Below are 20000 nucleotides of genomic sequence, written 5' to 3' on the forward strand. Positions count from 1 at the left end.
CGAGACTTGAGGAGACGTGACCATGTGACCATTTGCATTCAACAGACTTGCTGCTACCAGTTAGAATTGGCAGAGCCTGCGGTGACCCATCTAGATAGTAATAGAAGATCTATGGTTACAGTAAGCTGGCTGTTAGAAAAGAAAGATCTGGAAAAAAATAGAAAAGGGGGGGAGCAAAGATAAGTTTAGGTGGCTGGCGACTGATTTGTTTTTCCAGGCTGAAATAATTTTGTCAAGAGCAAGAATTGAATTTTTCAAATGGTGGATCTCTGATTTTGGACTGAAACTATTGATTTCATATCTCACTATCCCTTTGAAACCCCTCTCCTCTGGAACCACAGCTATTCTTCATGGCCAGAGGATTGAAACCAGTGGCAAGCCCACTGGTCCACAAGTCTTTGTTTAAGCTGTAATTCCTCAAATGGCCACTTGGGCTCGGGGGCAGTAGGCATTCCCCCCCCCCATGTTAAAATGCCCGACTTTGTAACAGGATTAAACATCTTTCCAGTTATGGGCCGAAACACGGTTTTGGTCTCTATAGCTAATTTCACCTTTTCAATACAACTGTAGTGGGGTCATTGTTATTATAACTCGCCCCGTTTGGAGTAAAACAGATGATAGAAAAGGGGGTGATTGACAGATCGCCTGTCCAGTGATCGCGCAGCTTGCCGATCACGGACCAATAGCAGGCGGAGCTGCGGCTCTGGGAAACTCCCATCTCACGTGAGGTGTGGAAGACTCAACCCATTCCCTCCCACTCTGCTGAGGAAAAATCAAGATGGTGATGGCCAACGTTTGACCTCCGCCAGGGAGAAGAAATGTAATGGCTCAATGCTTTCTCTGATTTCAATGGAGTCAAACAGATTGTGTCCAACTCCACACCTCTGTCTGCCTCTGTCGCTTTTTAATCTCTCCTCTTTTTTTACAGTGAATGTTCTCCCTTCACACCTACACACTCCCTCCTCCACCTCCACCTCCTCCTCCATCCCCCTCTCCATCCACCCACCCACCCACCCATCCATCCATCTATCCATCCATCCACCCATCCATGCATTCATCCCATTTGGCGGTGCTGTCAGTGGAACACGCTATTTATAGAAGTATCAAAGCCCACACCTTCCAACACACGGCCACTGGAGAGAAAGAGGGGGAGATGGAGAGAGAGAGCGGGGGATGGAGGGATACAGAGAGAGAGAGAGAGAGACGGATAAAAAGAAAGAGAGAGAGAGATATGGGGAGTTGGAGGGAAGGAAAGAAGGAAGGGGGGGGGGGGGACAAGACGGACCAAGGTAAGCCCCAACCTCCGCTTCTGAAGAAATGACGCCAATGCGGAAGTACCAACAACTGCAGTTCCTCGAATGGCCACTTGTGGCTGGGTACAAAATTTGCGATGGTCAAAATGTGAAAGTGGAGGCTTCAAAACAGGTGTGGTGAGGAAGAGAGGGAAGGAGATGGAGAGAGAGAGAGACGACGTGGAGGGGGGAGCAGAGAGGGTGAGGAAGAGAGGGAAGGAGATGGAGAGAGAGGAGGTGGAGGGGGGAGCAGAGAGGGTGAGGAAGAGAGGGAAGGAGATGGAGAGAGAGGACGTGGAGGGGGGAGCAGAGAGGGTGAGGAAGAGAGGGAAGGAGATGGAGAGAGAGAGAGGACGTGGAGGGGGGAGCAGAGAGGGTGAGGAAGAGAGGGAAGGAGATGGAGAGAGAGAGAGGACGTGGAGGGGGAGCAGAGAGGGTGAGGAAGAGAGGGAAGGAGATGGAGAGAGAGAGAGGACGGGAGGGGGGAGCAGAGAGGGTGAGGAAGAGAGGGAAGGAGATGGAGAGAGAGGACGTCGAGGGGGGAGCAGAGAGGGTGAGGAAGAGAGGGAAGGAGATGGAGAGAGAGAGAGAGGACGTGGAGGGGGGAGCAGAGAGGGTGAGGAAGAGAGGGAAGGAGATGGAGAGAGAGAGAGAGGACGTGGAGGGGGGAGCAGAGAGGGGGAGGAAATGCAAATGCAAAAGACAAAGAGGAAGGCAGAGACTTCTCTTAGTTCTTGTCCTTGCTATAGAATCTCAATATGCCTCAGAATCAGCTCAGTGTGTGTGTGTGTGTGTGTGTGTGTGTGTGTGTGTGTGTGCGTGTGCGTGTGTGTGCGTGTGCGTGTGTGTGTCTATGTGTGTGTGTGTGTGTGTGTGTGTGTGTGTTGAATACAAGTGTTTGCACCTGCATCTGTGTGTGCCACTGCTTACACATTTTTGTTTTTGTGCGATTTCTGTGTGCGTGCGCGTGTGTGCGCACGTGCATGTGTGTGTATCTGCGCGCGCGCGCGGTGTGTGCATGTGCGCATGTGCCTGTGTGCGTGTGTACGCTGTCGTTTTATATTTGGGCTCTAGACTTTTAACATGTAATTTTCCATTCACAACTGCAACACCAACACGTGCGCGCACACACACACACAGACAGACACACACACACACACACACACACACAGATACTCCAGCACTTTAGCCTTTACCGCCAAACACACTCGCTCACTCTAACCAAGGCTCTCTCTCCCTCTCTCTGCCTGCGGACGCTAGCTGCTTGGATCCGTGGGGTCGCTCGTCAATGTGAACAGACAGGCAGACACGGGCTGAGTTCAGCCCTGACAAAACGGAGCAAAACGTTTGTTTCAAACGGAAACAGTGGTGCGTTGAACACCCTGTTGTGTTAATGTTATGCAAGCATTGCACCTGTCTGTTGGATCCATTGAAGCACTTCGCAAGTAAAAATGTCAGGTGTGGTAACCATGGAAACTAGCATAATCTAGCATGCCGGAATTTATAAAAACAAGATTTGGCCTTCAAAAAGTGTTTTTTTTCAAAAATGAGTCTTGAAAAGAGGGGTTGTCTTAAAATCAGGGTCGTCTACTCGGACCAATACTATGGGACTGCACAGACAGGTTGCACAGGAGCTTGTTTTCTTGTTGTATCCAGCCTGTTTCTATTCACCTTATGTTCAGACGGGGGGGTGGGCCAAATTCTTCCGGGTTGTTTTAACACTTCCGGCGGTCACGGCGCCAAATACAAAAGAACGTCAGAAGAAGAGAGTTGTTTTTGTAGCGGACAGTGCAGGGGGTAAAACAAAGAACGTAGCCTACTACTTTGAGCTCGGTACACAGCAAGCAAGCAAACGGAGTATCCACTGTCAGATAACGTTATCGTCGACAATGACAAGCACTTTCTTGTAAAACATACCTGGACTCCAACAAAGAAAGCTTCAGATAGTTTTCTGTCCTCCGAGCGCAGCTCGAGACACTTACGTCTATAAGACCCGCAGACGTTAAGGTAATTCACTGGAATGCGAGACTTAACGAGCCAGTTACATGGTGTTGCATTCTTAGACATTGCCGTTTGCTTTTATTTGGTATGTTACATACAATTGGCTAAATTATTAGTTAATTCAGAGTTAGATGATATTGGAGCAGCCGACCATTTTCTTTTTCTTTTCTTTTTTTGCCGGAAGTCGTCACACGACCACACAACCGGGTCAAATGGGCGTGGCTACATAAGGTGAATAAGGCAAATAAAATGATGTCTACAGTCATTGATGCAGCAGAAGAAGAGCCAAATCTAACTTCCTTTTTCCAGCCATGACGAGGCTGAACCAAGAGACTCCACACAGACCACACACACACACACACACACACACACACACACACACACACACACACACACACACACACAGGAACAGTGTCATGTCTCAAATGATGGTGCAAAATGAAGCCGAGCCCTGCAATGTTCAAGTCATAAACAGCAGCTTTTACAACTCATTTGGAAACAGTATTCATCTTATGCAGCCCCGCCCACTTTTTCTCTCTTCCACGTTAGACGCAATTGTATTTGTTCTTCCGGTTCAGCGCTAGTTGGCGGCCAATTTCAAAACAAAACGTAACTATGAATGAAGTTTGGCAACATTCAGAAGCTACACTGTGGCCAACCTCAGTTACATGTTCATAACGTTACTGCTGCGAGGAGCCGATGGCTGTACCCGGTCGGCATTTAACGTTAGTTACCAAAGCACGTCGATAGTGTTTTCTCACTACCAGTAGTAGGGATTGACAGATAGCTAGTCCGACTGGTCACACGGCCAGCGCTCTCAGTCCTCACTGCTCGTTAAACATTTCAAGCGTTATTCTGATAAACTGGTCATATATTTGTAATGTTACGTTCTCATCCGAAAAAATATGAAAACTTTAAAACGTTTGGTTTTTTTGCTTGAAAACAGCTTTTTGGCAAGTCTAAAAATGATTAAGGTAGGAGAAATCTACTTCCAGGTCTAAAACAGAAAGACGATTACAAAATGACGTTATGCGGAAGTGACCTTATATGGGCAAATAATAAGGTGAATAGTAGCAACATGTTTCCATGCTGGGAGAGCTCACAGCAACAGAGTCATGTTTTCAGCAAGGTGTGTCTGTTTGTCAGCAGGACATCTCAACAAAGTTATGAACAGATTTCCACTAAACTTTGTAGGTCACATGGGCCAACTTACAACTGATGAACTGTCCACACCCACTGGCCAAAAGGGGGTGTGGCAATGGGCATAGACAATCACAAAAAAGGTGCCTAACTGCCAAACATTCACGCAACACCATGCAAGTGTGTAGAAAGCCAGTGCCGTTATCTTATTTCAGTCAGGCCCCGAGTCTCATTTAGGCTCAGTTCTGCCCTGCTGCCCCCCTGGCTCATTACACCCGGGCCTCCTCCTTCATGTAGTGAAGCGGACACCAACAGCTTCTGGAGCCCAGTGCACCAGGTGGGCGTCAGAAAGTCACTCTTAACTCATTCACCGCCAGTTTAGGACTGCCAATATTTAGCACAGGCCAAAGATTTTCATAATTGTTGGTCATCTTTCAAGACCCACAGTAAATTATCTATTAGCACCAGAGTGATTTGCAATACCTCAAAATGAAGATGTACGTCTCTGGGTTCACCAGGAAAAAAAAAGTGAGCTTTTAGCATGTTCTGTACTCTACTTATAGCCATTTATATACACCCTGTTTTCTCCCAAAAGGTCTCTCTGAGAAAAGAAATTGCAGAAAATGGCATTTATGTACACAGCACACAATATCAGGCAGAACTCGCTCTCAATTCTTTTATTTTGAACTGTATTGACATCAGACATGTAAATATTATTCATTATGACACAAATGACAAAAATATATATATATATATATATATATATATATATATATATATGAAGTGCTTTTTTTACATTCAACAATACAGTTTGCTCAGTGTGAGTGAGTGTACAGACAGACACACAGACAGACAGACAGACAGACAGACACACACAGACACAGACACACACACACACACACACAGAGAGAGAGAGTTCTCTCCACAGCTGCTGCTAGATCGCACCTCCTTCCCCCTCCTTCCCCATCAGCGTTTTGCCTCCTCTGCTGCTCATTTCCCTCCTCTCGCTGGGACGAATGCTGCGACAGGAACGGGTCCACGGCTTGGCTTTGGGACCAGGCGCTGCTGGAACCGGATCGATCATGTTCGTCACGGGTTTGACTAGGCAATCCAGGTTCGCCCTGCAGCAAGGCTGGCACATAGGAACGGGGTCCAGGGACCAGGATCGATCATGTTGGTCACGGGTTTGACTACCGCGGTTTCGATGTCCGCTGCTCTGCAGCAAGTCGATCAGCTCTGCAGCGCGGCGAGGGGGCATTTCAATGGCGTTTCTCCTCTGCAACAAGGAAGCGCGTTTCTCCTCCTTTCCACCTTCTTCCTAATTTCAAACAACAGCTGCGGTATGTGTTTGATAACGTGCTGTCGGCTTGACTTTGAGGTTAGGGACCCGAAACTATGTCACAGGCTGGGTAAGTGTTTCAACTATGCGCTGCACTCATAAAAACAAAAACACGTCAAACACGTCATTGGCGGGGAGGGCTATTTCTGATAACACGTCAAAGACGTCATTGGCGGTGAATGAGTTAACTGTTACGCCGGTCTTAGCTACGCCCGACTTTGTGATTTGAATTTACAACAAGCCTGACTTAACACGGTCGTAGCTGCGCCCGGTCTTTTAGGCCGCGGACGTGCGCGTCCACGTGAATACGTGCTTGTTGCCGAGCAACACACTTCTGTCAGACGAGCTGGAGACAGCTGACAGACAGCTCCAACTCAGCTCAAACTTATGGAGTTGTATTCAAAGCATAGAAACGTTCCCACAGCTACATTTAACAGCGCCAACACAAACAAACACAAACAAGACGCATGGAATTTGATCACAAGTGCAATAATGAATGCGATGGCGGACTGCGGGGAGTTGATGAAGAGGAAGAAATGGAAAGATCTTCCGACGCATCAGCTTTTAAAAACAAGTATCTGAGAGAAGCACAAGGGAAGGAGAGAACGAGCGGTTAGGATCAGAGCATGTTGGTGCAGGCAGAAGAGAACGAGCGGTTAGGATCAGAGCATGTTGGTGCAGGCAGAAGAGAACGAGCGGTTAGGATCAGAGCATGTTGGTGCAGGCAGGAGAGAACGAGCGGTTAGGATCAGAGCATGTTGGTGCAGGCAGGAGAGAATGAGCGGTTAGGATCAGAGCATGTTGATGTGTGCAGGAGAGAACGAGCGGTTAGGATCAGAGCATGTTGGTGCAGGCAGGAGAGAACGAGCGGTTAGGATCAGAGCATGTTGATGTGTGCAGGAGAGAACGAGCGGTTAGGATCAGAGCATGTTGGTGCAGGCAGGAGAGAACGAGCAGTTAGGATCAGAGCATGTTGGTGCAGGCAGAAGAGAACGAGCGGTTAGGATCAGAGCATGTTGGTGCAGGCAGGAGAGAACGAGCGGTTAGGATCAGAGCATGTTGGTGCGGGCAGGAGAGAACGAGCGGTTAGGATCAGAGCATGTTGGTGCGGGCAGGAGAGAACGAGCGGTTAGGATCAGAGCATGTTGGTGCGGGCAGGAGAGAACGAGCGGTTAGGATCAGAGCATGTTGGTGCGGGCAGAAGAGAACGGCATAGCAGAGGAGATTATGATTCAGAGTGAGTGGCCTACAGCACAGTCAATCCATAGCATGCAAGACATATTTCTCCTATTGATCCGTCTACTCAGCTCCCTGACAACACTGTCATAAACCACACTACCCACCAGCTCCTTCTGCCTTCACTTTTCACACTACACACACACGCACACACACACACACACTACACACACACACACAGGGCTGCTGCCATTTGCAATCAAATCATATATTGACGATTGGAGGGAGTGATCACCAATTGGCTTTTCTGCAGCGATATTTAAGGTGATTTGAATTAGGGCTGCACAATTACTCGTATTTTCATCGTCATCGCAATATGAACATGCGCAATAAACACATCGCAAAGACTGCCTGAAACACAATGAATAACAAAAGTGGTTTTATTTACATGCGTCATGCATTCACACTCAGCATCTGATCATTTTGTCTTGTGTTGTAAATCCAGCGTACACCTTTCCCTTACAACAGTGCACGCCGCCCCTCTGCCAAAGCCCAAACACGCTGTGTGTAGTTTCAGCTAGAGTCAGTGTGTATTTCATTTCTTTATTCAGTGGGCATAGGCTATGTTTGGGGTCTATGTTAGCATTATTAAAGCAGAAAGACATAGGAACTGTATCGCTAATATGCATACTTTAATATTTGTTTATTTATCGCAAGTCGTATCGTCATCGCTATATTGAACAATGTTATCGCACATCGCAGATTTTCCTCATATCGTGCAGGCCTAATTTGAACTAATTCTCCATCATAATCCATCTCCATCAAAAATAATCTCTAGAAGCTGCGCCCCCTACTGTACACTTGAGATAGTTTCTGGCAGAGCTGTTAATCAGCGCGAGTGAGGGGGGAACGTCGTGCTTAGCGTTACAGCACTCGAGTTACAAAAATAATCTCTAGAAGCTGCGCCCCCTACTGTACACTTAAGATATGTTTCTGGTAGAGCTCCGTTAAAATCAGCACGAGTGAGGGGGAAAGCATCTGCTCTCTACGTCTCTCTCTCTCCAGTTTCCTTGCAGCACCGTCAAGTCAGCCATTATGTACATTAAAAGCATGTCTTCCGCCGCGGGCTTTCACGTTAAGCTTAATATACATTTTGAGTAATGCTTTAGACTAGTTTCACTCCATGCAATCGTAACACATCACAACCAGTATTGTTGATGTGTAAGCTATTTTATGGAGGTTCCTCATAGTTAAGGCTATGAGTTATTTAAGTTTATTTTTGCACTGCGTGCTTTTATTTTTAAGGCTAAAAACGGGAGTGGTTGTGTCCATATTAACATGGAGATCTCGTTCCAACTTGACTCCAGCCTCCGTGTTGTGTTACTTTCTATGATGAAGAGTCAGAGTGCAACAGTGACTTGACCTTACAGCCAGTGTTAAATCCTGCTAAATGAACATGGAAAAGTAAACTGCAGAAGAAAAGTCATGGAGTTCAGCAAGAGCGAGGCCTGTAGAGGGAGGCGGCTTCAGAACGCATGGGGTCGGTCTCGAGTCTTTTCTCATATAAATGCATAATCTACGTTTATCATTCTTCTACAGGCTGCATTCAATAATATATTCCCTTTATCAAAAAGAATAATAATAATTAAAATTATGGCTAATTAATAGATTATGGTGGTCTGATCATCTATCGCCAATCTCTAATGGCCACGATTGGACGAAATGTAAATAGGGACAATTGAGCAGCCCTACACACACACACACGCACACACACCCTCACCCTCTCTCGTGATGTGTCATTAATGCCACCAAAATAATAAACACACACACACACACCCCACACACACACTCACTCTCTCGTGACGTGTCATTAATGCCACCAAAATAATAAACACACACACACACACACACCCCACACACACACACCCTCACCCTCTCGTGATGTGTCATTAATGCCACCAAATTAATCAACACACACACACACACACACACACACTCACTCTCTCGTGACGTGTCATTAATGCCACCAAAATAATCAACACACACACACACACACCCCACACACACACACCCTCACCCTCTCGTGATATGTCATTAATGCCACCAAAATAATCAACACACACACACACACCCCACACACACACACCCTCACCCTCTCGTGACGTGTCATTAATGCCACCAAAATAATCAACACACACACACACACCCCACACACACACACACCCACCCTCTCGTGATGTGTCATTAATGCCACCAAAATAATAAACACACACACACCCCACACACACACACACACACACTCACTCTCTCGTGATGTATCATTAATGCCACCAAAATAATCAAAACTTCTCGTTTCTTCGTTTAGAGCAACATTCACTTATTCAACTATTTTGATCATCGATTAATCGGCTTGAGTAATTTAAAAAAAAGTACATCTCTGTCAGTCAGTCTCTGATTTCAGCTTCTTAAATGTGAATACTTTTTGACATTTTATAGACCAAACATTAACTAATCGATTAAGTGCTAAAATACTCAATTAATCCACAATGGAAAATAGTCGTTACTTGCAGCCCTAATTTAGAGTTTTGTTTGGTTCTTCCTTCATTTACAGTTAAGCGTGCATCTGTTTATCTATCAATCTATCATGCACACACACACACACACACACACACACACACACACACACACAGTCACACACACACAGCCCCTCCCTCTATTTCCTGTGAGAACTATGTGACTCTCCAACACACCCATTTATAGAGGACACCAAGCGCACCGTAACACTGCTCTGGCTCCGTCCACTCCCTCTCCTCAGCTCTGTGTGTGTGTGTGTGCGTGTGTGTGTGTGCATGCGCGTGTGTGTGTGTGTGCGTGCGTGCGTGCGTGCGTGCGTGCGTGCGTGCGTGCGTGACCTTGTAGAAGAATTCCCTTTCTCCCCGAGCTGTAGGTAAGCGACACCCTACGCCAGACAGGTCGGAGATCAGCTCAGGGCACACACACACACACACACACACACACACACACACACACACCTGATGCACACACACACACACACACACACACACACACACACACACACCTGATGCACACACACACACACACACACACACACACACCTATAAACACAGGCGTACTTGAGTTAACCTGATATACTGTATTTTGGGGGTACAATTTGGAGTATCAAGATCTGAAATGTCTGATCTGAAACACACTCTTTTTCATTCCCTCTCGCTCTCTGATCCATCCAGGCCCAGTCAGCCACAACCACCCCCAGTATCAGAGTGTACATGTGGGTACCTGCCTCCTATAGGGTGGGCGTCCCCCACAATAATGATAGTATCACAATACTTAAGTCACGATACAATATTATTGCAATTTCAAAAATATTGCAATATATTGCAATTTGTATCGATTCCATATCACCACCACCCCGCCCCCCTGGCACTGAGGCTCCCTGCGGTGCAGCAGCGGAGAGGCTAACATTGGCCCATAGCCTGTACTTCATCATTAGCGCCACACATCGAGTCCATTCCCATGCTAATGACCGTATTGACCCGCCGAGCCATTTTGAACACTGGGGACGGGAAAGTACCTGGAAGATTGTTGGCATGTGGAGAAGAAGTTGCATGTATGTCTTTCTTTCTTTAGAATATTGTCATGAGTCCATCATTTGTCCTCATATGATTGTATGTGAACAGTCTCAAGAACAACAACCACAATGAATGCTTGAATATAAGCAGGGAAGTTTGTTAGCTCGCTTACTTTTTACTCAGCTACGCGCTAGCTACTTGGGCTAGACTCTGGTCGTTAGCAATAAGAGCCAGAGGCCAAATATATTAAAATGTTTATATATTAGATGTTTGCATGATGTGCTTGGGCATACAGGCCCGAGGCTACTCGCACTTCCAGGTAGAGTTTCCCAAATTGTCTATTTCGTTTTTTGTTTTTTTTTACCTTTATTTATACAGGGGGAGTCTCACTGAGAGCAATGCTCTCTTTTTCAGGAGTGCCCTGTTCACATTCACACACACATTCATACCTGGAAGCTGCCCAGTACAACCACAGTCTGATCTGCTGGCCACTGAGCAGCTCCACTGGAGCAGTTGGGGTTAAGGGCCTTGCTCAAGGGCACCTCAGTGGTGGTAATGAGGGAGGGGCAAGCGCTGCCTTTTCACTTTCCCCACCCAGATTTATCCTGCCGGTCCCGGGGATTGAACCGACGACCTTCCGGTCACAAGCTCGCTTCTCTAACCATTGGGCCACCACTGCCCCAAAAATGGCCGCTGCGTGAACACAGTCAACGTAGAGGTGATGGAGGGATGGCTTGAATTGTGTGTGTGTGTGTGTGTGTGTGTGTGTGTGTGTCAGTCAGGACAATCTGTACCCAGCTGACTGCTACAGACTGGTGTGTATTTTGTTGCAGGCGACATGAAATATAAATTGAATGTGTGTGTGTGTGTGTGTGTGTGTGTGTGTGTGTGTGTGTGTGTGTGTGTGTGCGTGTGTGCATGACATGTGTGCGTGTATGCTAGCATGCGTGTGTGCGTGCGTGCGTGTATGCTAGCGTGCGTGAGTGTGTGCGTGTGTGTATGCTAGCGTGCGTGCGTGTATGCTAGCGTGCGTGAGTGCGTGCGTGTGTGTATGCTAGCGTGCGTGTGTGTATGTGTGTGTGCGTGATCCAGACACCTACCTTGACACTGGAATCCCTGCTTGCCAAACCCCCTGTGGAGAGAACACACAGACAACAGGTTGAACATGATGATGGCACAGGAAAACACATGAGAACTTGAATAGAAAGAAACTTGAATAGCGAAACCCAGTGAAGTTCAGCTTTTACACCGCACTTGTTCGCCACAGGACTTTTGCGTGTAGTGGCACATGTCAAACACTAGCCGTGTTTCCATCGTTTTTTATGCACATTTTGAAGTATCGCATTAGAAAAGGTTGATGGAAACGGTAAAATAAAAATATAAGATAAGAAACATTTTTACACTCACATGAGGTGTTGTTTTTTTGCCTTTTTTTAAGAGTTAATGTGCAAGGTGGGAGAGGGGAACACCTTTGAGCCTGTGCTGGCAGCTTGTCCGGTCTGCTGCCATGTGTTCTGATAACGCTGCAGCCAATGTCTTTTCCAAGCCCACTCCCACATCTTGTTTCACACGTATATGATGCTGAGCGCCGCAGAACGGCCATTTCTCCTGTCATATTGGCCATAGTATTTACTCATCACCACATTTACTCATACCCATCATCTGTGATATATATATTAGGGCTGTTCGATTTTGCCTAAAAATTTAATTGACGATTTTTTTCTCTCAAAACTCGATTTTCGAATACTACTATACTTCTCTAAACATTTGTTGCCTTGCAGAGCTCTTTTTTTCCTCTTTTTTTCATAAGTGACAAATTACGCTTTTACTCTGTAAACAGGAAGTTTACAACCCAACTTCCTGTTTTAGCCTAACTTCCTGGCTGTTGCTTGCTAACCTGCAGTCACTTGACACTGGTGGATTTGCGCTTTTGGAGGTGAGTCCTAACGTTACTCGGTGGCCTCACGTGTTGTTAGGCAACATTTCAGCGTCCAGTGATAACGTCTTTGTTAATGCGCGCGCGTGTGTGTGTGTTGTGGTAATCGTTATCTTGCACAGCCCGCAGTGCAACACGCTGCTCAGTGCTCACACACTGTGCTTTTTGGAGGTGTTGAAATAAGTTCATTGCTGCTGTCTTTAGTAGCCAGCAGTAGTCACAGCCTCCCAGAGAGACTTTACAGCGGGGGAGAAAAGACGAGTAGTGTCATGTATGCGTGCTGCTACAGCACGCATACATGACAGAGAGCCGCCCCACCATAACGTAATTACCCTAGTAAAAAAAAACGATTTTACGATTTTCATTTCTTTAACATCGTCCTAACTAATTAATTTGATTACGACTCAAAATCGATTTATCGAGCAGCCCTAATATATATATATATATATATATATCTGTGGCAAGCAACCGGTGGAAAGCGCTTGTCACACACACAGCCTACTTATTTGCTTATGGAGACACACTTGATTCCAATTTTAAGGTTGACGACTTTTCAACGGTTTGTTTAGAAAAAAAGAAAAAGCATGAGAAAAAGAACATGTATGCCAGCCCCACATGGCTACAAGGAGTTGATCCCATCTGAGTAACACACACAGTGTCACACACACACAGTCACACACACACATTCACACACAGTGTCACACACACAGTCACACACACACATTCACACACAGTGTCACACACACACACACACACACACACACTTTCATATTTGGCTACAAATAGATAATCTCCGTGGGTGTCAAATCACTCACTGTTCTCATTCATTACATTTATTAACCCGGGCACGACAGACAGACAGAGAGACAGACAGACAAGACAGAGAGAGAGAGAGAGAGAGAGACAGGCAGGCAGACAGGCAGACAGACAGACAGAGAGAGAGAGAGAGACAGACAGACAGACAGGCAGGCAGGCAGACAGACAGACAGACAGAGAGAGAGACAGACAGACAGACAGACAGACAGACAGACAGAGAGACAGACAGACAAGACAGAGAGAGAGAGAGAGAGAGAGACAGGCAGGCAGACAGGCAGACAGACAGACAGAGAGAGAGAGAGAGACAGACAGACAGACAGGCAGGCAGGCAGACAGACAGACAGACAGAGAGAGAGACAGACAGACAGACAGACAGACAGACAGACAGACAGACAGAGAGAGAGACAGGCAGGCAGGCAGGCAGACAGACAGACAAGACAGAGAGAGAGAGAGAGAGACAGACAGAGAGAGAGAGAGACAGACAGACAGACAGGCAGCCAGACAGACAGAGAGACAGGCAGGCAGGCAGGCAGACAGACAGAGAGAGAGACAGACAGACAGACAGGCAGGTAGACAGACAGACAGACAGACAGACAGACAGAGAGACAGACAGACAGACAGACAGACAGACAGACAGACAGACAGACAGGCAGGTAGACAGACAGACAGACAGACAGACAGACAGAGAGACAGACAGACAGAGAGAGAGAGAGACAGACAGACAGACAGACAGACAGACAGACAGACAGGCAAAAAAAAATTGAATTTTGAGAGAGGCAGGCAGGCAGGCAGACAGACAGAGAGAGAGACAGACAGACAGACAGGCAGGTAGACAGACAGACAGACAGACAGACAGACAGAGAGACAGACAGACAGAGAGAGAGAGAGACAGACAGACAGACAGGCAGCCAGACAGACAGAGAGACAGGCAGGCAGGCAGGCAGACAGACAGAGAGAGAGACAGACAGACAGACAGACAGACAGACAGGCAGGCAGACAGACAGACAGACAGGCAGGCAGGCAGACAGACAGAGAGAGAGACAGACAGAGACCAGCCAGACAGACAGACAGACCAGCCAACCAGACAGACAGGCAGATGTGCCATGCGTGCACAACATTCTTCTGTTTAGGGATGTTTACAGCCAATGAGACCATCGCATTAGCCTCCCATGAGTGCACGCACGCAAGCACACTCACACACACACACACACACACACACACACACACACACACACACACACACAGGAGATATTCTAGGTCAAACCATTTAGCCATTGAGAAATTAAAAAGCCGTCACAGGACTTAAATAATGGACATGTTGGGAATAGCAGGCAGCCTAGATAATAAGAGCCGGCCTAAATGAGGCCAAGCTAGAGGCGCTAACTCATTGAATAACGCGGGTGAGCGACGGGGCCCGGCGGGCTGCGACCTGTCTGCACAGGTGAGGAAGAGGTGTGGTCAGGCAGCAGGTGTTTGACCTGTGTGAGGCATCCTCAACCTTTTTCACATCAAGGACCACTAATGGGCCTTCTTCACAGCAGCCGTTTTGAACCCATCAGGTTAATGTGTGCGTACGTCTCTTAAAACAGATGGTTGGTTCTCGCAATTTTCAAATGCTTGCGCCTAAAACACTGTGTGTACTACGAGCTGGGGAAACTTGGTCAAGACGGAAAGAGGAAGTGAGGGAAAATAATGTAAATTAAATAATGCTGAAGATGGACCCCAAAGGACCCCCCGGTGGTCCCACGTTGAGAACCACAGCTTTAGCCAACAACATGCAGGTTATCAGCTGTGCGCTGTCCAACAACATGCAGGTTATCAGCTGTGCGCTGTCCAACAACATGCAGGTTATCAGCTGTGCGCTGTCCAACAACGCTGTCAATTAGACTGAGGTGCAACCAGGGTATAGAGTACCACAGGGACCAAACACTAATGAGGGTTTCACTTTCAAACTCCATGATTGGAAGCCATCCTTGAAATAAAGGCTTTTTAATTTCAATGGAGACCTGAGTGCCTTGTTTTTTTTGTAGGGCCCTCTGCCTACTTTTGTATTTCCCATGATTGGAAGTTGGAAACCCTCATTAGTGTTTTGCTTGCACCTGTGTTTATTCTGCCTTTTCGACACAAAATGGCCCCGTGAAAAGGGTCTGTTGGGTAGAGAACAGGACAGAGAAATGAAGTGACCACAGTGTAGCATACTGTAGCCATCAAGCAGCCTCTGCAGTCACATTTTGGTGGTCACAGATTTCAGTGTAACGGCTATTTGGTGACCCATCAGGTTCATACCTAAACCTAACCAACCTAACCCATCAGGTTCATACCTAAACCTAACCAACCTAACCCATCAGGTTCATACCTAAACCTAACCAACCTAACCCATCAGGTTCATACCTAAACCTAACCCATCAGGTTCATACCTAAACCTAACCAACCTAACCCATCAGGTTCATACCTAAACCTAACCAACCTAACCCATCAGGTTCATACCTAAACCTAACCAACTTAACCCATCAGGTTCATAGTACCTAAACCTAACCCATCAGGTTCATACCTAAACCTAACCAACCTAACACACTGCAGGTCACAGGATCTGATGGCTCACCAAATACAGAGTAACACATACTATTCTCAAATAGCCTGAAGAATTCACCTGAAGGAGTATTCATTGTTGTTAAAAGCAGCCATATTCCTCATCTTTTTGCCTATCTTTGCATCCACCTCTCTCCATCTACCTGGAAATATCCTAATCCTAACAATATAAATTAGTGGATTTTAACTGAAATTAACATATTTAAAACCCCCATTCAACCGCTTTATCTCTCCGTCCTCCTGTAATCATGCTATCTTGTCAGGAAAGAGGCTAAATAGGCTACATTTGGGCGAGGGAAAAACTGGCATGGCCATTTTCAAAGGGGTCCCTTGACCTCTCACCTCAAGACCCACGAGTCTCCCCTTTACAGAGAAGATAGCATTTTCATAGCCTAATGTTGGCAGGTAACGTTATTCATTTAGCCTACAGAGAAGATAGCATTTTCATAGCCTAATGTTGGCAGGTAACAGAGAAGATACTCGGCAGTAAGGTGATGGAGGCTCATGCTCACCAGATGAAGTCGGTGCAGTGGCTGCAGAAGGTGGGCTGCTTGAAGAAGCGCGCGATGAACTTGTGGTCCTTCACCTCGTGCACGTTCTTCTGGCGGAGGGCGCCCTGGCGCGCGAAGCCCCGCACGGGGCCGTCCTCACCGTCGCTATTGGCCGCCGAGGAGTCTGCCATTCTCCTGTCGGTCTATCACTCTATCTCCTCTCTGCTTCTCGCTTCTCTTTTCTCCGCTCCTCTCCTCTCCTCTCTTCGCTGTCTTTGTCTAACGAGCGCGGTTTAGTGCAGGGCGCGAGACAAGTCGTTCCTCGAGCGTTTAAAAAAGACTAGAGAATGAGTAGAGTGTGTCGGTAGTTGACGGGTAGTTTTCGGTTGTTTGTTGTTGTGTTTCGTTGGTTCGGCACGGCAGGTTGTCCTCGCGCTGCTCCCAGCTCGCTTCCTCCTTCTCTTTTGAGCGCACCGACAACCAGAGCGAGAGAGAGAGAGAGAGAGAGAGAGGCAGGGTGAGAGAGGCAGAGAGAGAGAGAGAGATAGAGAGAGAGAGAGGCAGGGTGAGAGAGAGAGAGGAGCTCATTACAGGCATGTGTAGTAGCTCAGCCTACACTTTCCTCTGAGTGACGTTTGATGTGGATAATATCCCGCCTGCGCTGTTTGCTGCTCCAGATTGATTCCTTGCGCATAAACTTCAGAATTTATAATCAACTTCCTAAAATTACGACTCATTACCGCATCCTATAATAAGGATTCCAAGTGTCTGTCTGTCTGTCTGTCTGTCTGTCTGTCTGTCTGTCTGTGAGTAAGTGAGTGTGTGTGAGCAGTGTTCTCGGCCACAGCTATGCCAAAATGTTTGCGCATGATCGCGCTGAATCTTTCAGGAAGTGTAAGAGCACCCCTGCAGGTGACCTAATGGAGCCAGATTTTTGAATCAATTAGGTAGCCTAATTAGGTCAAACTAAATGGACAAAAATGGCTATAATTAGTGGCCGAAATAAGTGAACACAGGTTCAGCACCAGGGAGAGCTCAAATTCGTTAGCTACTGATGGAAGTAGCCTACAGTAGGGGAGCACAAGTGGAGTCAGTTGGAATCAGCCAGGGAAGTGGACTATGAAAACCCCTCTGGGGAGAGAGAGGAGAGGCTGCATGCCAACTCTGTGAGTGAGGCCTGACTATTCCACTAGTTCAGTAAAGTTCATGAAAAGATCCTACTTCTCAGCATGCTGTCAAAGGGAAAACATTGACTATTGACCGTAGACTTGCACATGCTTCCTCCTATACATGTGCAGTCGCCAGCCGGTTCTTTACACCTGACAGTGAAGGAGATTCACCGGCAGGACGTAGCGTATGGGCGAATCATGCTATTCCCCCCAGTTCCCCTCCCCCCGGGCAGGCGCCCCGACCAACCAGAGGAGGCATTAGTGCAGCGACCAGGACTCATCATACCCCATCGGCTTCCCACCCGCAGACATGGCCAATTGTGCCGGTAGGAGCATCTGACCAAGCCGGAAGTACCGTGACAAAGGTAAGTGGGCATGACTATTTTCAAAGTGTTCTGATAGGCTGAAGACTGTGTCAGGTCAACGTTTTTAATTAGATTTATCAGGCCTAGATTATGGAGAAGCGTGCATCTGTCCGTCCATCTGTCTTTGTTTATTTTTATGCCTTGATGTGTCATTTCCCCCCCGTGGTATAGAAAATGGTATATCGAGTATCGATATTTTCCTGGGTATTTTATCGACGTTATAAATTCTAGTCGTACCAACGCTATTTCTACAGAGTGACAGCGATACCCCCAACCGCCCCAGACTGAAAACACACATGGTACAGTAGCAGCAGAGGAGTCAGCTGACAGTGAGTGAAAACACACATGGTACAGTAGCAGCAGTCAGCTGACTGAGTGAAAACACACATGGTATGGTAGCAGCAGAGCAGTCAGCTGACTGAGTGAAAACACACATGGTACAGTAGCAGCAGTCAGCTGACAGTAAGTAAGTGAATGACCTCCATGTGATTGATTTGGCAGTGGACATATAACAGTGTCACAGTTTGCCCAGGCCTCATCAATGCAACGGCCATACTGCAGCCTCCCATGGGCAGGGACTCAGACCACCGGACTCAGACCACCAGCTCCCATCTGCCACAGACCACTACCCCTGCATTTATACAATGAAGAGAATGTAGGGTAGTGTAGTATAGAGCAGGGGGTTTCAAAGTCTGAGGCTGTGGGCCTCCCCTCAGACAAAGCTTTGGGACACCCCTTTACTTGCTTACCATACTTTTGCTAAATTCCTGGATGCCTATGGGATCATGATTATATTATTTGATCCCAACAATTATTTGATCTCAACAAATGAAACAAGATAGCTTCAGACTATAAAAACGGTCTGTCTGAAGGCATTCCCCAGTACTGAGCCTCCCCTGAAACTGTTTGGAGCCCCCGGGCGGGGGGGTCCTATTTGAAGACCTCTAATATAGAGTATATGAAGGATTTGTGAAATATGGTCAATGTTCTGTATGTGAAAATGTATCACGTTTGAAAAGCCTGCATTGCAGTTCTTGGCTGAGATGGATTTCCTAAAATTCTAACCCTCATTCTCAAACCTCTCAAAAGGACCTATAACCTATAATGTTACCGACATGCATCAAAATACACAACGTCACTCAATCTCTACACAAGCATAAAAACTGGACAGACTGTGTCGTGTTGCTTTCAATTCAAAAGATTTCCTGGACACAAATTGAGGGGGGAAACATGAAACATGAAAAAACACGTTTTTTGTACTGTTTATATCTCTAAACTATACATACCCGCATGCATCTTATTCATTATGTGTTCATACATCTCCTTACACATCTTTGCACAACACAGCTCAAGGAAGTTCCCCTTTTTAAGCCAGTTCACCCTCATAAAAATCTCCATCTATGGACATTTTTCATTTGTGCCGTCCGTCTGTTACAGAAATGGCCTTTAAAGGCAAACTAAATGAATTAACATATTCATTGACATACTGCGCGCATCCCCTCTCTCTCTGCTTTGCCACCACACGGTCACTGCGGTTACCCCTCTCTCACGGCAGGCGACTATTTTGCACCCTGCTCTGCCACAGCTGTCAAACTGTAGTCTACTTTGGTCTCCTCCGTTTCCTGTTCCTGTCAGTGCACCCACCAGTCACTTTGCACTCATGATCGTTCATCTATTCTAAAGGGGTTACATCACATCAATTGCAGACATTCATAATTCTATGGAATTATATAATATCATTTCTATTTAGGGTTAGGGTTTTTACATTGTACATTTAATTGACATAGAACACTTTCATCTACACTTTAATTGACATAACACTTCTGCTGAAAATATCTTCCACCCTCCATCACTTCATAAATCATGTTCCGACGGCTTCGTCCTCGGCTTCGTCGTTCCTGCTTGCCTCCTCTGTCCCCCCCAGGATCCAGGAGTCAGATCCTCCGACTCCTCAGTCGCCTTGATGTCTCCAATCTCTGCTCATCCTCCTCTTTTCTCCCCCCCCCCCCTCCATTCTGCTCCACCAGCGCCACTTGCAACACTGGTTTAATACTCAAACCTTTCTGCAATACGGGCCAGCATCTGGTCATCATCAT

The 20000-nt window shown here is 46.8% G+C and overlaps 1 protein-coding gene across 1 annotated transcript in view; it reads right to left on the reverse strand.

Moving 5' to 3' along the window:
* Positions 1–16561, reverse strand: part of LOC310788694 (protein kinase C beta type-like) — a gene marked incomplete at its 5' end in the record, with an annotated part of 166743 nt that extends 150182 nt beyond the window's left edge. The window contains 2 exons of the mRNA XM_083650236.1: positions 11639–11670; positions 16392–16561. Of these exons, the coding sequence (XP_083506362.1) occupies positions 11639–11670; positions 16392–16561 (202 nt within the window). The remainder of the gene's footprint in view (positions 1–11638; positions 11671–16391) is intronic.
* Between the last annotated feature and the right edge of the window lie 3439 nt (positions 16562–20000).

Source organism: Poromitra crassiceps, assembly GCF_964638095.1.
Source record: "Poromitra crassiceps genome assembly, chromosome: 13".
In the NCBI taxonomy this organism is placed as follows: Eukaryota; Metazoa; Chordata; class Actinopteri; order Beryciformes; family Melamphaidae; genus Poromitra; species Poromitra crassiceps.